The sequence below is a fragment of the Dermacentor albipictus genome, chromosome 1, assembly GCF_038994185.2.
Source record: "Dermacentor albipictus isolate Rhodes 1998 colony chromosome 1, USDA_Dalb.pri_finalv2, whole genome shotgun sequence".
Taxonomy (NCBI): domain Eukaryota; kingdom Metazoa; phylum Arthropoda; class Arachnida; order Ixodida; family Ixodidae; genus Dermacentor; species Dermacentor albipictus.
In genome coordinates, this window is record NC_091821.1 from 180,882,151 (window position 1) to 180,898,607 (window position 16,457).

At 48.0% G+C, this 16,457-nt stretch overlaps 1 protein-coding gene across 1 annotated transcript in view; it reads right to left on the reverse strand.

Annotated features, from left to right (window-relative positions):
- Window positions 1–202: 202 nt before the first annotated feature.
- cac (calcium voltage-gated channel subunit cacophony) overlaps window positions 203–16,457 on the reverse strand; it is a 618,385-nt gene continuing 602,130 nt past the window's right edge. The window contains exons 45-46 of the mRNA XM_070530231.1: window positions 6,771–7,297; window positions 203–849 (exon numbers count right to left, since the gene is read on the reverse strand). Coding sequence (XP_070386332.1) covers window positions 377–849; window positions 6,771–7,297 — 1,000 coding nt within the window. The 3' untranslated portion in view covers window positions 203–376. The remainder of the gene's footprint in view (window positions 850–6,770; window positions 7,298–16,457) is intronic.

The following is a 16,457-nucleotide window of genomic DNA, read 5'->3' on the forward strand; positions in this document are numbered from 1 at the left end:
CGTGAGACGCCGTCTGGAGACCTCGCTGGGAAGAACGCCGATTCATAACCCGTACTCACCGGCAGGCAGAGCGGGCGCCGCATTAACGCCGCAGCGCTAATCGCCGAGGAAGTGCAGCCGTAGCGAACCTTCGCTCCTGATCCGAAGCGGTCAAGTAAGCACACGCCGTGTACCCGCACACATCCGCCAGATGATTGAGACAGGAGCCAGTGCGTTATATGTAACTTGTTTAGTTTATTTGCGCAGTAGATTTTTTTTTCGTTTTCGTTCAGGTAATAAAACTTTTTTTTTCTTTTTTTTCTTATTTTCTTATATCTCGGCGGCGATATTTTTGTTGCATCGGGAGGCGCGCGGCGGCGACAACGGGCGGCGGCGGCTAGCACCAGTCGTCGTCGTCGATGTCGCCACTGCGCCGGCGGCGCGGCGTGCGGCGCGGCTTGTAGCCGTTGGGCAGCAGCGGCGAGGGCAGCTGTCGGGGGCAGTGGGTTGGCGAGGCGTTCACTTTGGGGAAGTTGATGGCGGCCGGCGAGCGGGCGCCCGGCAGCGTGGGCGACTGCGACACGCTGGGGAAGTTGATGCCGGCCTCCATGGATCGTGCGTCGAGCCGTAGCCGCGACGGTTTGGCCGGCGTTGGCGGTAGCCGGCGCCGCTGGGCCGGCAGGCTCTGCGCCGATGCCGCGGGACTCGCGGACCGCGCGCCACCGTAGTGGCGCTCGGCCCCGGCGCCCGCGCGGCTGGGCGAAGGGCTGCGCGACCGCTGGCCCAGCCACGTGCTGCTGCGGTACTCCGCCGACCCGCGGCGGCCGCGCAGGGGCGAGTCCCGCAGGAACTCGTCGCCGTGGAGCCGCGCTGCGACACGGAGACAGGGCGGGTTAGTCGTCGACAGTGCACGCCACGCGGGAAGGCACAGAGAGCGTGTGCCGAATGCGCCGGCTCTCGTCGGATCGCGGACGTCGTGCAGCATTTAATGTTCATTCAGTCCTTGGGAGGAGATTCCCTGGTAACACGCACGTGCCGACGGCAGCTCTTCTGCCCCAAAATATTTCGGATATCCATCTGGAGAGAGTTGAGGCGTTTGCGGAAAGAAATTTCCTCCAGCCTTAGTGTAACAACACACCCGCCTCCTCTCCCCTCTCTGTAACCATCTGGTTCAGTGTACGGATAAAGCAGTGCAGCTGACAGGGAGCGGATGTTGAAAGGACGCCAAAGGCAATTGTCGACGCATCTCTGGGCGATTACATTGACTCCTGAAAGTCAGTTAGCATTTGCGCGCGAGGAAAAAAAAAGTTATTAGCGGAGGGAAGCGGGACCAGAAGTGTAATTTCTATTTGCAAAATTTTTTTCGAGCAAGAACTGCGAAAAAGCAAACAAAACAATTTCACCATCACTACGCTTCAGTTTGTGCGTATGGCCTTCGGGAAACTGAGCATGGGAAGCTGAGCACGGAGAGAAAAGAAAACGAAATTCAATGACCAAGCTGCCTCCCCACCTCCCCTTTTTTTTTTGCTTGTGATGGGCGCGTGTCTCAAGTCAACCTCGTACAATCCTCGAAGCTGACATATCCTCTGCGATAGACAGGCGCGGACACTTGCGGGTGGCATCGTCGCCCGCCTATTGTCGCACATTCTGCCCTCTGAGCCAGAAGAGGAACCGAGGGGCTCGGTCTTTTGTTTGTTACAACTACATGACGCGAACCGGCAGCGAAGCCCAGGAAAGCACGAGGAAAGTTAAGCGTTCTTTTAAACGAAATGCAGAGATAATAGGAAAAGGGAAATGTAAGTGGACGAAAACACAACTCTGCCGCCGGTGGGAGCCGGACCCACATCTTCCGCATTAAGCGTGCGCTGTTCCATACCAATAGGGGCACGTTGACTGCTGTCTCCCCTTACGCTTTCTCGTTCGTTTGTGTATGCGCAGTGGCGTAGCTAGGTCGTCTGGCACCCGGGGCCCTTCGCTCTTCTGTCACCCCCCCCCCCCCCCCCCCCGGGTGTAGTCGAGGAAGGCGAGGATATCGACAATTTTCGGGTGTCTTCAGACGTATATGACACCCCCCCTACTGGCCCCGTGCACCTGGGGCCCACGGCCCCCCGGCCCCCCCTGTTGCTACGCCACTGCGTATGCGTACTCTACCTAGCCCTGGGAGTGTTAGCCAGCGCCGATCACGGACATGGTGGCGGATGCGCAACATTCTTTCAGCCGCCGGCGTCACGTAGAACGGGAAATTTAGGAGCAGGCAACTGGCGAATAAGCACTCGTACGCTACCCCGTACCATCAAGGCAGCCAGACTCGAGGTCGTCGCTATGATGTGAGCAAGGAGAATTTGGTCTCTCCCTAATCTCACTGAAAGCGGTACGTTTTTTTTAAATTTTTTACTGGCATGATAGAGATGAGATGTTTGCGCACGACTGCGGCTCCGGCTGGTTCCTTTTTCATTAAGACTTAGTGTTTTATGCATATGGCGCTACACACTGATAATACTGCGCACGTAACGTATACATTAACGTACTGTACATATACGTATATGACCTTATACGCGTAACATAGTCTACGTATAATATGCATTTTTATACGTAACAGTATAAATAACGCCGCCAACATAACAAAGAATCTCTCAATATAACTGCGTGAACTGAATAGCGCTACCCCCTAACTCACACGGCGCAGAATGACAATAAAAATAAAACACTCGTACGAACAACACTTTTAGAAATGACTGTAAGCTGCATGTAGATCTGCTAATAGCGCCGAGCTATGCCTCTCCTCAAGAAGGTTTTTCAAAGCTGTTAGACCGCACTCTTGAGTCTCATTTGTTGGCTGTATCTTTTGTTTTCACATAATAGAATCTATAGAATAGAATCTGTAGAAACACAAGCCCATCGCGGTTTTTCTCTTTAGTGTTCCGTCAGTGCCACGACGAAATGCAAGGTAATAGCGTTGTATAAACTTAATGCGCTCGGTGCAGTTCAATACAGTGACATCTTCAAAAGTGCCTCCGCAAGCAGCCATCGAATCACATTTGATGGTCGGGCCGCATTAGTTCTTTGATTGCCTCGGAAGACTTATGCAGGAAACCATTTCTCAGGCTATAGGCAATGGGCTGATCATGTTCATTCGTTTGTCGCGCTTTAGTTCAGTCCAGACACGACTTAACGTTAAGAAAAAAAAGGAACGAACGATAGAAACACGAGCAGCTCTTTCTGGGATTGCACCAATGATCATTCCGAAAACTATGCCATGGTCGCTATTTTTTTTTCTAGACGAAACAAACCTAACCACAAAATGTACACAGAATATAACCTTGGAGAATATACAATACTTAACGACAAAGAGAGAGACATATACAGCAGTAGAATATATTGAAAATCGTGCTTGTGATCTTAAAGTGAGTGCTAGCTGAAGCGGGCGTCTGATTTTTCTTTAATTCTTTTTTTCATGGCTTCGGTCAGGTAAGTGTTGCTAGATTTTCGCGTTTATCTTCCCCATGTTCTAAGTGAAATTTGAATTTCTTTCCCTTATTCCGTGGTATAATTTCCATTTCACTCTCACATGAACAAATTTATTCACGAGAAGTTTCTAAATCACCAAACATTTGTTCGATTGTATACTTCGTTGTATATATAAAAGTCGCTTTCACAGAGTCTACAGTTACAATCAATTTGTTGAAAGTTGAGCTAAAAGTAAATTAAGTACACCCCACTAGCAAACACCCAAGAGACAAGATTTGAGTCTGGCATATGCTCTTGTATACGGGAAACAGTCTAGAAGAAAGTAATGTTAGCGTCGCCCAGGCGTTTTCAGTTTTTCAGGTAGCCCTAATATTCTCCGAGCGTTTCAGGAGTACCACAGGGTTCTGAACATCAAGTCGGAGTCTCCAAACGTGCCCACGAGTAAATATCGTAACTTGTGTTAACAGCATCTGAGTCAAGAACAGATTCACTGCAGTCTGGATATATATATTTTTTTATTTCCTTTATGGCCTCTCTCGTGACCAATGCGCAATTTCGGACTGGTGCCATGCAATGATCCAGTTTCCACAAGGTAAGGCGGCGCAAAATGAGACATGGACAAGACGGGTCATTTTAAGCTTAACGCTCCCCATCTTCAAACTGCGCAGTCAAAGTGGCATAATATTTTGCGAACAGGTGACACTATTTCTCTACTTTCCTCTACTAGAAAATTGTCATAATAGGGCGAGGTACACCGGAGGAAATAATATGCGCACCAATTGCCTGTCAGTTGGTGGCCTGACAAAAAAAAATCGCAGAAATCAGTTCGTTTTTTCGGGCGTGTACACTGCAGCACTGGTACTGTTCTTTGTCAATGAAAGTTTCTATTTTATTTGATTTGTTGCCTTCACCAGCTACACTTACGTGAAATTTCAGCATGTTATATATGAACATGCGCTGTAGTACAATTATTTGAACAACATCCTAAGGAAGGGGCAAGACGTGCCAAGCAGCCTTAAAATAATTTCATGGAGCGTCTTGTTTGTTACAGCTCCAAACAATTTTCATGCTCTTGTCTAGGATGGTCCGGACGTACAAGAGAAAGACATTGAGTGCTTAAATAGCCGCAAATTAGATTCAAAGAGCCACTGGAGCCTTTCATCAGGGGGATGACTTTATTCGAGCTTCAAAGTGTTGTTTTCACTGGCTTTACTCAACAACAAGTGAAAGCCAGTGAAAACAACACTTTGAAGCATGAGTTCCCCTGGCTTTTGGAACATTTTCTCACGTATCCGACTTTATTCGAGCTGCACCGAATGTTATCGATGTGCCAAAATATAACCTGCTGAGGCATTCGCATAAACCCTGTGAACAAGGACGATCATATTAAATGTGATAAAAAAATCACGAAATTTCTCCAGCGCCAAGAAAAAAAAAATCCGAAGGAGAGAATACAGAGCTGAGCTTAATTTTCATCCTCGTCTACTCGCAAGGCCCATTGGTTCGCAAAGGCTGTCAGACGGCATGCATTCTTGCCCAAAGTGTAGAAATCGTAGAGGAAGGCCAAATGAAGCGAAGGCGCAAGTATACATTCAGTATAGTGTTTTCCTGTTCCTGAGCTTGTTGGTTGCACATAGCAAGAAAGGTTTCCAGCTGAAAGCACTGACAAGGACAGATGAGACGAGGAGCACCTCCTTCCAGCGGCGCGCCGTCGTGCCGTCTGTCCTTGTCACAGCTTTCGAGTGAGAACCCTTCTTTTTGCTATCCATGCAGCGTGCAAGCAGGTCAAGAAAAAGCTGCCAGTCACATGACTTGTACCAAAGGGAACTGTCAGCTTCTTGTGTTCAAGAAGAACAGGCTCTGTGTGGATACAAAGCAGAAGTTGCAGCGACGGGGCCCTGCTTGGTGGCCCATGGGGCCTACTACAAGTGCCTCGTTTGGAAGCTGCGAATTGTTTTGAGGTTGTCTCATTTTACGGGCCCCCTCGACCTGTGTTATTTTCCTCCGGTGGACGGGGAAAAGGAGACATTGCATACTTTTTCCAAAATAATTTTTATTTAGTACTTAAACTATTCCAGTGCCACTATTTTCTCAGACCAAGGCAAAAGCCCAATGTAGTCATTGAATTTTTGACACAGTTGTTAAAAAACAGATACATTAATCTGATAATTAGTTTGTTTAGTGCAAAACGACGGACACAAGAAATACGACATAAAGCAATTATGGATTCGCACCAACTAGCCCGCCAACACACTGTGCTGAACGTTAACCTCAGTTTGCAAATTTTTGTCTCATTTTACCCCGCTTTACCCTACTGATCGAAAATTTTTCTTTGCTTCAATTTTGCCTAAAAATATCTCAACAGTGGACCACTCACGTATGAACTGCAGATATGATGCATCTTCATATACCTTGAACACTGCGCAAAAAAAAAAAAAGTTTCTGCTCGTAAAATCTGGATATGGACTGTATGGATATGGCATTCGCTTGGCCGTGGCAGCGTGCAAAGACACCATGCTTTGGATCATTGAGATGTTGCTCTCCGTTACTTGCTGAACACCGGCGATGCTGAGTAAGTAACGAATCCTTGGCTGATGGGAATTACGTATAAAGATAACTAAGCAGGAACTTCTAGCTACCGTGTACGATTTTTTCTTGAACAGATACATTGATGAAGAGTTCATGAACTGCCACTTTACATGTAAATTTATCATTGAGGACCTTGTAGAAAATCGTTACAATTACTGCAGGTGTATTTTATATTCAGGTGATGAATAAAATGTGCCGTTGATTTCTTGTATTTCTTTCACGTACTTCACGATGAGAGCTACTTTAATTCATGGAGTAGCTGCGTCGTAAACTGCGCTGCATGAAACGCTTCCCGCTGATTTCACTTAATGACATCATCTACTGATTCTACTGGTTCTCAGAGGCATGTACATAGACATTTTATGAAGCTAAGGACAGTGTCTGTGTGAACAGCACTGTTTGATAAAGTTCGGTCACACTATGTCGGCCAATATTTGTGGTCTTTTTCCTAGCATATTTAAAAGAAAATAACGCATGAGCAAGATAGCACACGCGCGCACAAGTGCGTTTTCAGCTAAAGGTGTCACACATTTGGTGCGCTTCAGTGTAACACTTTAGTGGTTTGAAGCGTGTTTCTTACTCTTGGCTTAACTTCAAGGACGCGTAAGACTGGAAGCGTTTTACAACCAGCGTAGTTATTTCTTGGACGAGATGGGATGTCGACAGAGTCATCTGTTTGTATGTCTAGCGGGGACGCGAAGGCGTACTAAGCGTTGACAGGGTGGACGGCGTACCTCTGGCTCGGCCCCGGCGACTTGTCTCGTACTTGACCTTGTCGACCAGGTCGCTGACAGCGTCCGAGAACCCCGCGGCCGACCGTCGCGGCGACGGTGACCGGCGCAGCGGCGACGCACAGCGGCTCCCTTGCGGCGACGGCCCCAGGGCGATGGAGTCTGGCCTCAGGCGGGCCGGCGGCCGGTCGCCCTGCGCGCGGCGCCGCAGCGTCAGGCGCGGGGGCTCGCGCGGCGGCAGTTCGCGCTCGCGTGCACAGTGCGGCGGGTGCTGCCCTGGGGGCGTCGGCGGCGGCGCGGCTGAGGCCCCCCCGGGAGGCGTGCAGGTGCGGCGCATGCAGCGTGCAACGGCGGCAGGCAAGCCGGCGCCCGCAGGGCCGGCGCCCACCTTCTCGGTGGCCGGCGGCGGGGCGGTGGGCGGCAGCGGCGGGGGCCCCGCCTGGGGCCGGTGCCGCCGGCTGCTACCCCGACGAAGGAAGCTCAGGGACCGCTGCCACGGCTTCTCCGATGACTGGCCGTTGCGCTCCATGCTGTCGGGGGCAGAGAGACGTGGCACCGACTCAGACACACCCGCCCCTCAGATGCTTCGGCATTGTACCGCAAGCGGGCTTCTCCACAGCGTTATCATTATTGTGGCGAAGCTCAAAACACAGAGCGGGAAATGGAAATTCAAGAGCGGTACGCTTCCGCTTGGAGCACCTCCTTCTTGCTGGTAACGTTCCAGCTGTGCGCAGAAGCCTGCTTCCCGGTTATCGCATATCGTTTATTGCGTGAGTCTTTTAGCAAGGCGAATCGCACTGTAACGTGCTACCTACAAGCTAGAGAGAGGGCAAGTATAACGACCCATAAAATGCCTTAACGTATGTTGTATACTAATCTCACGAGCTGCACGTTCTCACGGTTTACACAGTGTTGATAGCCTTCAGTCCTTCAGTCACCGCGGTTTGTCGCCATGAAAGACACCCTGTTCCATCCTCGCGTCTCGTCCTTTAACGCACGCAGGATGAACTTTGCTTGGGAAATTTCAGGACAATCTTCGCACCATAACAGTGCAGATGGCGAGCAAAAAAGAGCCAGAGCCACAAGGAGTGCTGAACCATCAATGTCATCTTCCCTGAAGCTCCATCAGGTGTCAGTTAAGGTTATCGGATGAAGCTACCTTTGGAGACAGTCACGGATGCATTGAAATTTTTAAACATATAAACATATTAAACATATAAAGAAAGTTCTCTTCTCCGGGCGACTGGCACCCCATAGTACGAACAAGTACTGTGGCGTTCAGTGCTAAGTGCCACGAGCGATATTTTGTCGAAACCCTCCACAGCGGGTTAACTTATTTTGTAATTGTAACCTGTCGTACTTAGCATTATGACCTTAGTTACTCGCATCTACTACTTTTTCTTGATGTTTGCGACATATAAATGACGAAAACGAGAACCTAACAGACGCTATTTTACAATATATATGTGTCATTATAAGATCCCATAGCACAATGTAACGCGGTACACCTCCCAGTAGCCTCTGTTCTGTAGTCGCACCCAGTGCGGTAGCGTATTGCACTGCTTCACATATGTATCTTTGCTAGCATTACCTCTCCCTGAAGGACTCCAGTTTAAAGATAACTAGAACGCGTGTAGTTTATACGAACTCTACACTGAGTGCAGTATCTTGGCAAGTCGCGCCGCATATCATAGAGACTCCGCAATAACAGATATGCGATGTTCATAAGCCAGCCTATTCTCGAAACATTCTGAGAGTACAATAAAACGCCTGATAGACAATGGAATAGGAATGTCTAGAGATTTTTAGAATAGTTTAGTGCAGTACTGAAAGTACATTCTCTTTATGTTTTTTACACACTTCTCATTTTTTCAAATATTATCTGGGCAGTATTTTGACGAAGAAAAGAAAATAGCTAAATGGCATTTTGAGGGAAAAGGCGCGTAAGGTAATTTTTATGTCAAAGCTGAAAACTTTGAGGATTTCTTCTGAATGTACTATACGACCATAAAATATAATTGTACTACCTGTAATACTATATGCATTGGGACCGGCTTCGAAAAAGAAATTCTCAGATGGACAAACAACATGCCGTCAGATAATAAGATTCCAGGAGCGCTTCCTTTGGTCCTGTAATATAAGTGACAAAAAAGCTAATAACTAGGTGTCAAATAGTGAATACGTTTCGTTATTTTCAAAAGAAATATAGGGCAGTCATTCTTGAAGATGAAGACATCACCAATTCTATATCTGTTTCAGTGAATATACCCAGCTTACTACTGTGAGGGGTTTAGTTTGAACAGTTACTGGGAATGCCACAATTTGATGTAAGATGATGACCAAAGGTGATGACCTTCGCAGTGACCAAAGCTGCTTGTGCTAAAATTGCCCCTTCCCGTGCCCGATTCCATGTCCAGGAATTTTGAACATTGCCCCTTTGGCAATCTGTGGAAGCATACTCTACATTAACTGGAATTACTGACAGCGCAGCATGCGAGGTATGTGGCACCGAAGAAAACATCGACCACCTGCTGTGCCACTGTCCAAGATATGCCCCAGAGAGACAAGAACTTGTCAAAGCTATCCAAAAACTGGACAATCGGCCACGTTCTGTGCAAGTGCTGCTGGAACACCGCCCCCATCACCCGTCGGCCCATAAAGCGGTGAAGGCGCTTTTGTGTTTCTTAAGGACGACGGGTGTGTGCGACCATCTGTGACTTTTAATGCAATTTCTGTAAGACCACACGCGTCAGCGAACTCGCCGCAATTTCCTTCTTTCCTTCCCTCCTCTCTCTCCCTGTAATCTTTGTTTTCCCCTTTCCCATTCCCCCGGTCTAGGGTAGCCAACCGGACGTTATTCTGGTTAACCTCCTTGCCTTCTACTTTTCTCTTCCCTCCCTCCTGTGGAACTGCACTGCAATGCACCAACGTATCTCAAAGGGTAACGTTCGCAACATATATATATATATATATATATATATATATATATATATATAAGGAAAGGGAACATATACTAGCCGACCCAACAAGATGACAATAATTAGCAGCCCATCATGAAGACACGGCCGCGAAAGTGCGCGATCTGCTGCAGCCAGATCGTCCGGAGGAAGAACTACATACGTATTAAAGGAAATGCTAACAAATTTGAGAATTTTTTTTTCTGTGGCGTATATCACAATTCTGCCTCCTCAGCAGGGTAATGTGAAGCGGCGGATATAACCTCCACGGCAAATCAAAACAATGGCAAAACAATGTAATCGCTAACGAACTTTCTAAATAAAGAGCTCGGAGTACGTATTGGTGCAGCCGAATTGAAACCCGCCATTCTCCAAGGACCGATTCCATTTTGTAAAATATATCTAGTGCGATTATGTGACAAAAGATGCGCTGCTAAAAAAAAAATTAAATTCTGGGGTTTTATGTGCCGAAACTACGATCTGGTTATCAGGCACACCATAGCGGGCAACGTCGGATTAATCGGGACACCTGGGTTTATTTAACGTCCTCCCGTATGCACGATACAGGAGCGTTCTCGCACTTCGTCACCATCGCAATTTTAGGATATCGCCTCCATCGCCGTAGCCGGGGATCCAAAGCGAGACCTCCTTCTTAATAGCACAATGACATAGCCACAAAGTCACCACGGCAAGTGATATACTCTGCTGCAATTGCGAGGAAAATTCTCGATGGATGCAGTGCACAAGAGAAAGACAGTCCTCGATTCTGGCCTTTATCGATTAGATTGGCACCTCGGTTGGCCATGATATTCCCTATAGCCAGCTGATAAGGTGTTAAGTCTGGTGCACGGCTATTCTGTGTAGCGCGCTAGCATTGCATATCGCCGTATACGTGAAGCGTCCGACCATATCCGCGACGCGCGATTCTCTGAAATGAGACTGATATAATTGCAGATTTCGGCGTCTCACGTTTGAGGGATAAAATTGAATCGTTGGTGGGGACCAATGAAGGTATCTTGTTTGCCTACTTTTTCTGGCAAGTGAAAATGATAATAGCTGTGATAGACGACACAAAAAGTGCATTAAGTAAACTTTGAAAGCTACCGTTGGCAAATTATCTTGTTACATATTTCAGTGCATCCAAGGCCGTCAGAATTATTAGTTTTCAACCGCGCCTTTCCTCATCGAACGTCTAGTTACAGCTCGTCTTTGTTTTGTAAAACCTTAACGGTAGGGTTGTTACCCATAGGAAATGCCAACACCCTTAAGAGTGCAAATTTTTTTAGAATGACATGTATCAAATGTACGACCAGTTTGTCAATAAAAAAAAGAAACAAACTAGAAAAGAAGTGGCTAGAGAACAAAGATTCACGCAAGGTTGATTGCATGCAGTTGGCTTTGCCTAGACGACTATAGGTACCAGTCCACGGGTTCGCAGCCACTGTCCAGCGTACATACGCGAAACTTAACAAAATAAAGAAAAATCCCTGGGCGAATTGTACGCGAGGAAAATAACAGAAATATAGGTGACCATCAATTGAATTCAACTGATAATCTCATACTCGTGTCATACGGGCAATCGTATGACAAGCACGATACTCCATACGGAGTTCTAAGGAAAGCCTGTACGATTTGTGGGCTTGGCAGAAAAGAAGTTTTATGAATTTTTAGGGCTTAGAGAACGCTACGGATGAAAGAGCTCAAATTTCTTAGTGAATGTCTTGAAAAACACCGTCAGTCACATGATGGATCGATCAAGAGTGAGCTTTGATAAGAGAGGGCATCGCCTCCAATAACTACGTCAAGGCGTTTTCGCAGCCCGTTTCGCTCTCTATGAACTACGCGCAGTCCTGGAACTTTATTGTCGGACGGTGGGTCGCGAAAAAAATACTGTGCGGCCGAAGGAAACCTCGTGAGTGAGGTTTTCATAAACCAAGGCGAGTTGTTTTCCAGTAGCGTGCTTTGCGAGGAAGCTCACATGCTGAATTTGCTTTTTTTTTTACTGTAGGCGGACTTCATGGCAGCAGTCAAGAAGTAGCGCATAGTTGAAAACTAAATTTAGCCCAAGATATCGGCGAGACGACAGCGCATCAAAAATACGACGTTGATGAGCCGCGCGCGCAGATGTGAAAGGCGAGGAAACAAACCACAAGTCGCTGTCGCAAAGCATTTCGCGTCCTTAAAGCTGCCAAAAAAGGTCACGCATACGCTGTATTCAGAAATAACGATCTCCGTACAGCGCGCAAAGCTACGCTGCCACAGTAATGCTTTTAAACGGCGACAGAAAACAATGCATAATGGAAACATCAAGCCGGAGGTGCTCCCTAACACTTCGCTGGGTTTCGTAGACTCAAGGGAGTCATGGAGGAGTCACGCCTCGCTGTACCTACTAGCAATTGTAAAAGTGCGACCCGCGTCTCGGAAATGGACGTTCCTTTTACAACGAAAACAACTCGAAGGTATCCTGGTTGCCACTAAACATTCTTGTTCAGGCTCTCATGATATTGCATATGTCGCCCAGTGACATCTTGGACAAGAGGCAGCAAGAGCGATACTGACCTACTTTACATTGCACATTGCCACTGTCCAATATCAGGGAAAGTCAAGTCGGATGGTAAGTTGATAACACCGCAAAAAGCGGGGAAAACTCCCGTCGAATTTGACGTCGTGTCTTCCCGTTAATGCCTATTAGCATCTTTCAGATACTTACTCTAGTTAGCGGTACGTCTCTATGTCTTAATGTATCCACATATCTGTGTCCGCACCTAACCTCTTACCAGCCATTGGGTCACTATATATTCCATGGTCAAATGGGTAGAGCACCGGGCATACAAGTGAGTTGAAAACCAACCGTCGGACCAACTTGGGTTACTGGGAGCGTAACTCCGGGTATGTGGAGCCCTTCAATGAACCTCTCTGATGTCAGCTTTGGTCACTCAGTATGTGCCACTTGGTACGAGCCATTCTGCGATGACTCTCTTTCACGCGAGCTTGGGTCGTTGTTGTTTCCTATCACGTATGTGGCTCCTACCCACTATGAGGGATTGCCAAGAAACGGGTGAATTATTCCAATTTATAACGAAGTATAAATTTCCGGATATCTATGAGCTCACTGGGTGTGTAACTCTAGGTACATGGTGCTCTTCAATGAACCAGACTTTGACACCAACTTGGGTCGCAGGGTATTTGCCACTGAGTACGTGCCGCTCTTTAATAAATATATTTGACACCAACTTGGGTCATTGGGTTTTTGTCAATAGGTATGTGTTATCTTTCATAATAATCATTATATAAAACATACTGTAAGCACAATGTTTACATTTCATCTTCCTCGTCTGCACGTATCATCACCACTAGCCGCAACTTATTTGTCGTCGCGGCTAGGAATCTTCGAGAATAAAGAAGCTCCTTAGAAGTTGTTGAGGTTGCTTCTTGTTCCCCAAGTCCTCTCACCGTTCCTCCTTGGAGCTCCGCTCATGTATCGGACGTGTGTACTGATTATATCAGCGCGGATGCGCATCTGTGATGCGCAGTTGTACAGCGCGCTGCATTCATGCCTTTATAAGCCACGCTCTCAATAAACCTTCGTTCTTTCCTGCACTGACCATGCTGCTGTAAGCGTCGTCTCCCTTGGCACGTTACATGGTGTCAGAAGTTGCTGCGCTGCCTGTCGACGCCTGAGGGGAACCGTTCCCGCGAAGAACGCGTTATGGACCTGCTGAAGGCACCACAGCCATTGCGGCTGACGGGTAACGTCACGGAAAACTGGAAGCGTTTCAAGCAGAAATTTGAGTTATTTCTGCAGGCAACGGCGTCAAAGGACCAGCCGAAAACGGAAGCATCGAAGGCAGCCCTCCTGCTGAGCATGGCGGGTGACGACGCGCTGGACGTCTTCAACAACTTCCAGTTCGCGATGGATGAAGACAAGACCGACTACAGTACAGTGGTGAGAAAATTTGATGCCTATTGCGCCGAAGTGAGCAATGAAGTGCACGAGAGATATGTATTCCGTTCAAGAAAGCAAGCGGAGGGAGAACCATTTGAAAAATTTTTTCGTGACCTGAAAAAGCAAGCAGCGCAGTGTAATTTTGGCGTTTTGCAAGAATCCATGATAAGGGACCAGATCGTATTTGGCACGCACGATCCTAGACTACGGGAGAAAATGCTTCGTGACAGCCAACTGACTTTGCAAAAAGCAGAGCAAATGTGTAAAGCAGCGGAGACTGCAGCACAGCGAAACGAAGTATGGCGTAGCGGGGAAGACAGAGTCGATGCCGTATCGAGGCGCACGGCGCCACCCTCAAAAGAGCGGAAGCAAGGCAACGAACAATTTCACTGTCGTAAGTGCAACCACTGGCATAAACCGAAGCAATGCCCAGCGTTTGGCAAGAGGTGTCGTTTGTGCCACAAGCTGAACCACTTTGCAAGTAGTTGCGCGTCAGCGGTAGTCAGCGAAGTCCAAAAACAGCAAGACGATGACTTCGACATTCTCGAGATCACAACATCTAGTCACGAAAGGGATTGGACTGTTAAAGCCCAAGTTCGCAATCGTGAGATAAGCTTTAAAGTGGATACGGGGTCGCAGGCAAGCCTGTTTCCCATGTCAATTTACCGCCAACTGAGGGGAGCTGAAGAGTTGAAGCCAACGAATTCGGTGCTGAGGGCGTATAACGGCGGTACCATAGCGTGCTATGGAATGTCTACGCAGGAAGTAAGGCTTCGTAATACTTCTGCTACAGTCACATTTTTTGTTGTGAAAAATGGCCGTCAGGCCATACTCGGGCTAGAAGCTAGTGAGGCTTTGGGGCTGGTCCAGCGTAAAGTAGGCGCCGTAGACAAAATTTCCTACGAAGGACTTCTCAAGAAATTCAGGCATGTCTTCGAGGGCCTCGGTTGTTTGCAGCAGGCATACAGCATGGTCCTGCAACCTGAAGCGGTGCCAGTCGTGCAACCAGCTCGACGAGTTCCTTTGGCACTGGAAGAGCCTCTAAAGAAGGAACTTGAAAGAATGGTGCGTGCTGGCATAATTGTCAAAGTGAACGAGCCTACCGACTGGGCCAGTCCTTTAGTTCTGGCAAAAAAGAAAGATGGCACACTACGGGTGTGCATGGACCCCAGAGCTGTTAACAAGTACATAAAGCGGCAGCATTTCCCGCTTCCTAGGCGCGAAGATTTGGAAGCCCGTTTAACCAATGCCGCGTACTTCAGCTGTCTTGACGCGAACTCCGGCTATCATCAGATACCGCTTGACGAGCGCACATCTAAGATCTGCACTTTCTCTTCACCGTTTGGGAGATACCGTTTTCTGCGTCTGCCTTTCGGCATTTCGTCCGCACCGGAGGTATTTCAACAAACCATGAGTCAAGTATTCGAGGGCCTACCTGGGGTGCTGGTATACATTGACGACATTTTAGTTTGGGGTTCCAGTAAAAAAGAACACGATGAACGGTTGACGGAAGTGCTTAAGGCTGCCGAGAAAGCAGGATTGACTTTCAACGCGCAGAAATGCAAGTTCGGCGTGAAATCAGTCAAATTCCTTGGTGACGTCATAAGCCGAACGGGCATATCGCCTGACCCAAAGCTTATCGAAAGCCTGGCGAACATGCCGACACCAACGTCCAAGACTGACGTCCAGCGGATGCTGGGAGTGCTGAACTATTTCAGCAAATTCGTGCCACTGTTGTCCGAGCGAACGACGCTTTTACGAGAGCTTATCAAGTCCCGCGCAGAGTTCCAATGGACGGAAAACCACGCGAAAGAGTGGCAAATCTTAACGCAAGTTTTGACTACCGCCCCCCTGCTTGCAATCTTTGATCCGCACCGAGAAACTAAGATAACGTGCGACGCATCAAAGGAAGGTGTCGGTGCAGCATTATTGCAAGGCTACAATGGTGAATGGCGACCGGTAGCGTATGCATCTCGTGTATTAACCCGAGCCGAGCAAAGCTATGCACAAATTGAAAAGGAGGCACTCGGAATTTGTTTTGGCTGTGAAAGGTTTCACGAGTTTGTGTACGGAAGAAAAGTGCTTATCGAAACAGACCATAAGCCGCTTATAGCGATCGCGCAAAAGGAAATCGCCGACATGCCACCGCGAGTGCAAAGATTCTTTTTGCGGCTACTAAAATACAACTTTGTCTTGCAGTACATTCCCGGGAAACAGCTGGTTCTCGCTGACATGTTGTCACGCTCAACGGCTGACCAGGGCAAAGATCAAGTTGGCACCACTTCTGGTACCACCGACGACGTGGAGATCCATGCGGTGCAGTCCTTGGGCTACATGGTCACTTCTGAAACGCAGCGGCTACTGCAACAAGAAACGTCTCGTGACGTATACTTACAGGCCGTGAGGAAGAGCTTAACAAGCGGACAGCCGGTGACCGGGGAACTCAAGCCTTTTGCGAAAGAGCTGTCAGTCGTTAATGGAATAGTGTTGAAGGGCTCGAAAGTTGTAATACCGAGGAGTATGAGACAAAGCATCCTGAACAGGATACATGCTGGCCACCTCGGGTTGCAAAAGTGCAAAGAGAGGGCCCGAACTCTCGTATTTTGGCCCGGTCTGAACGGCGAAATAGCTGCCCTAGTAGAAAGCTGCGCAACCTGCCGAAAGTAGGAAGGAAAAAGTGGAGAAGGAAGGCAGGGAGGTTAACCAGTTTCGCTTAACCGGTTTGCTACCCTACACATGGGAGCGGGATGGGGGAGATGAAAGATGGGAGGAGAGAGAGAGAGAGAG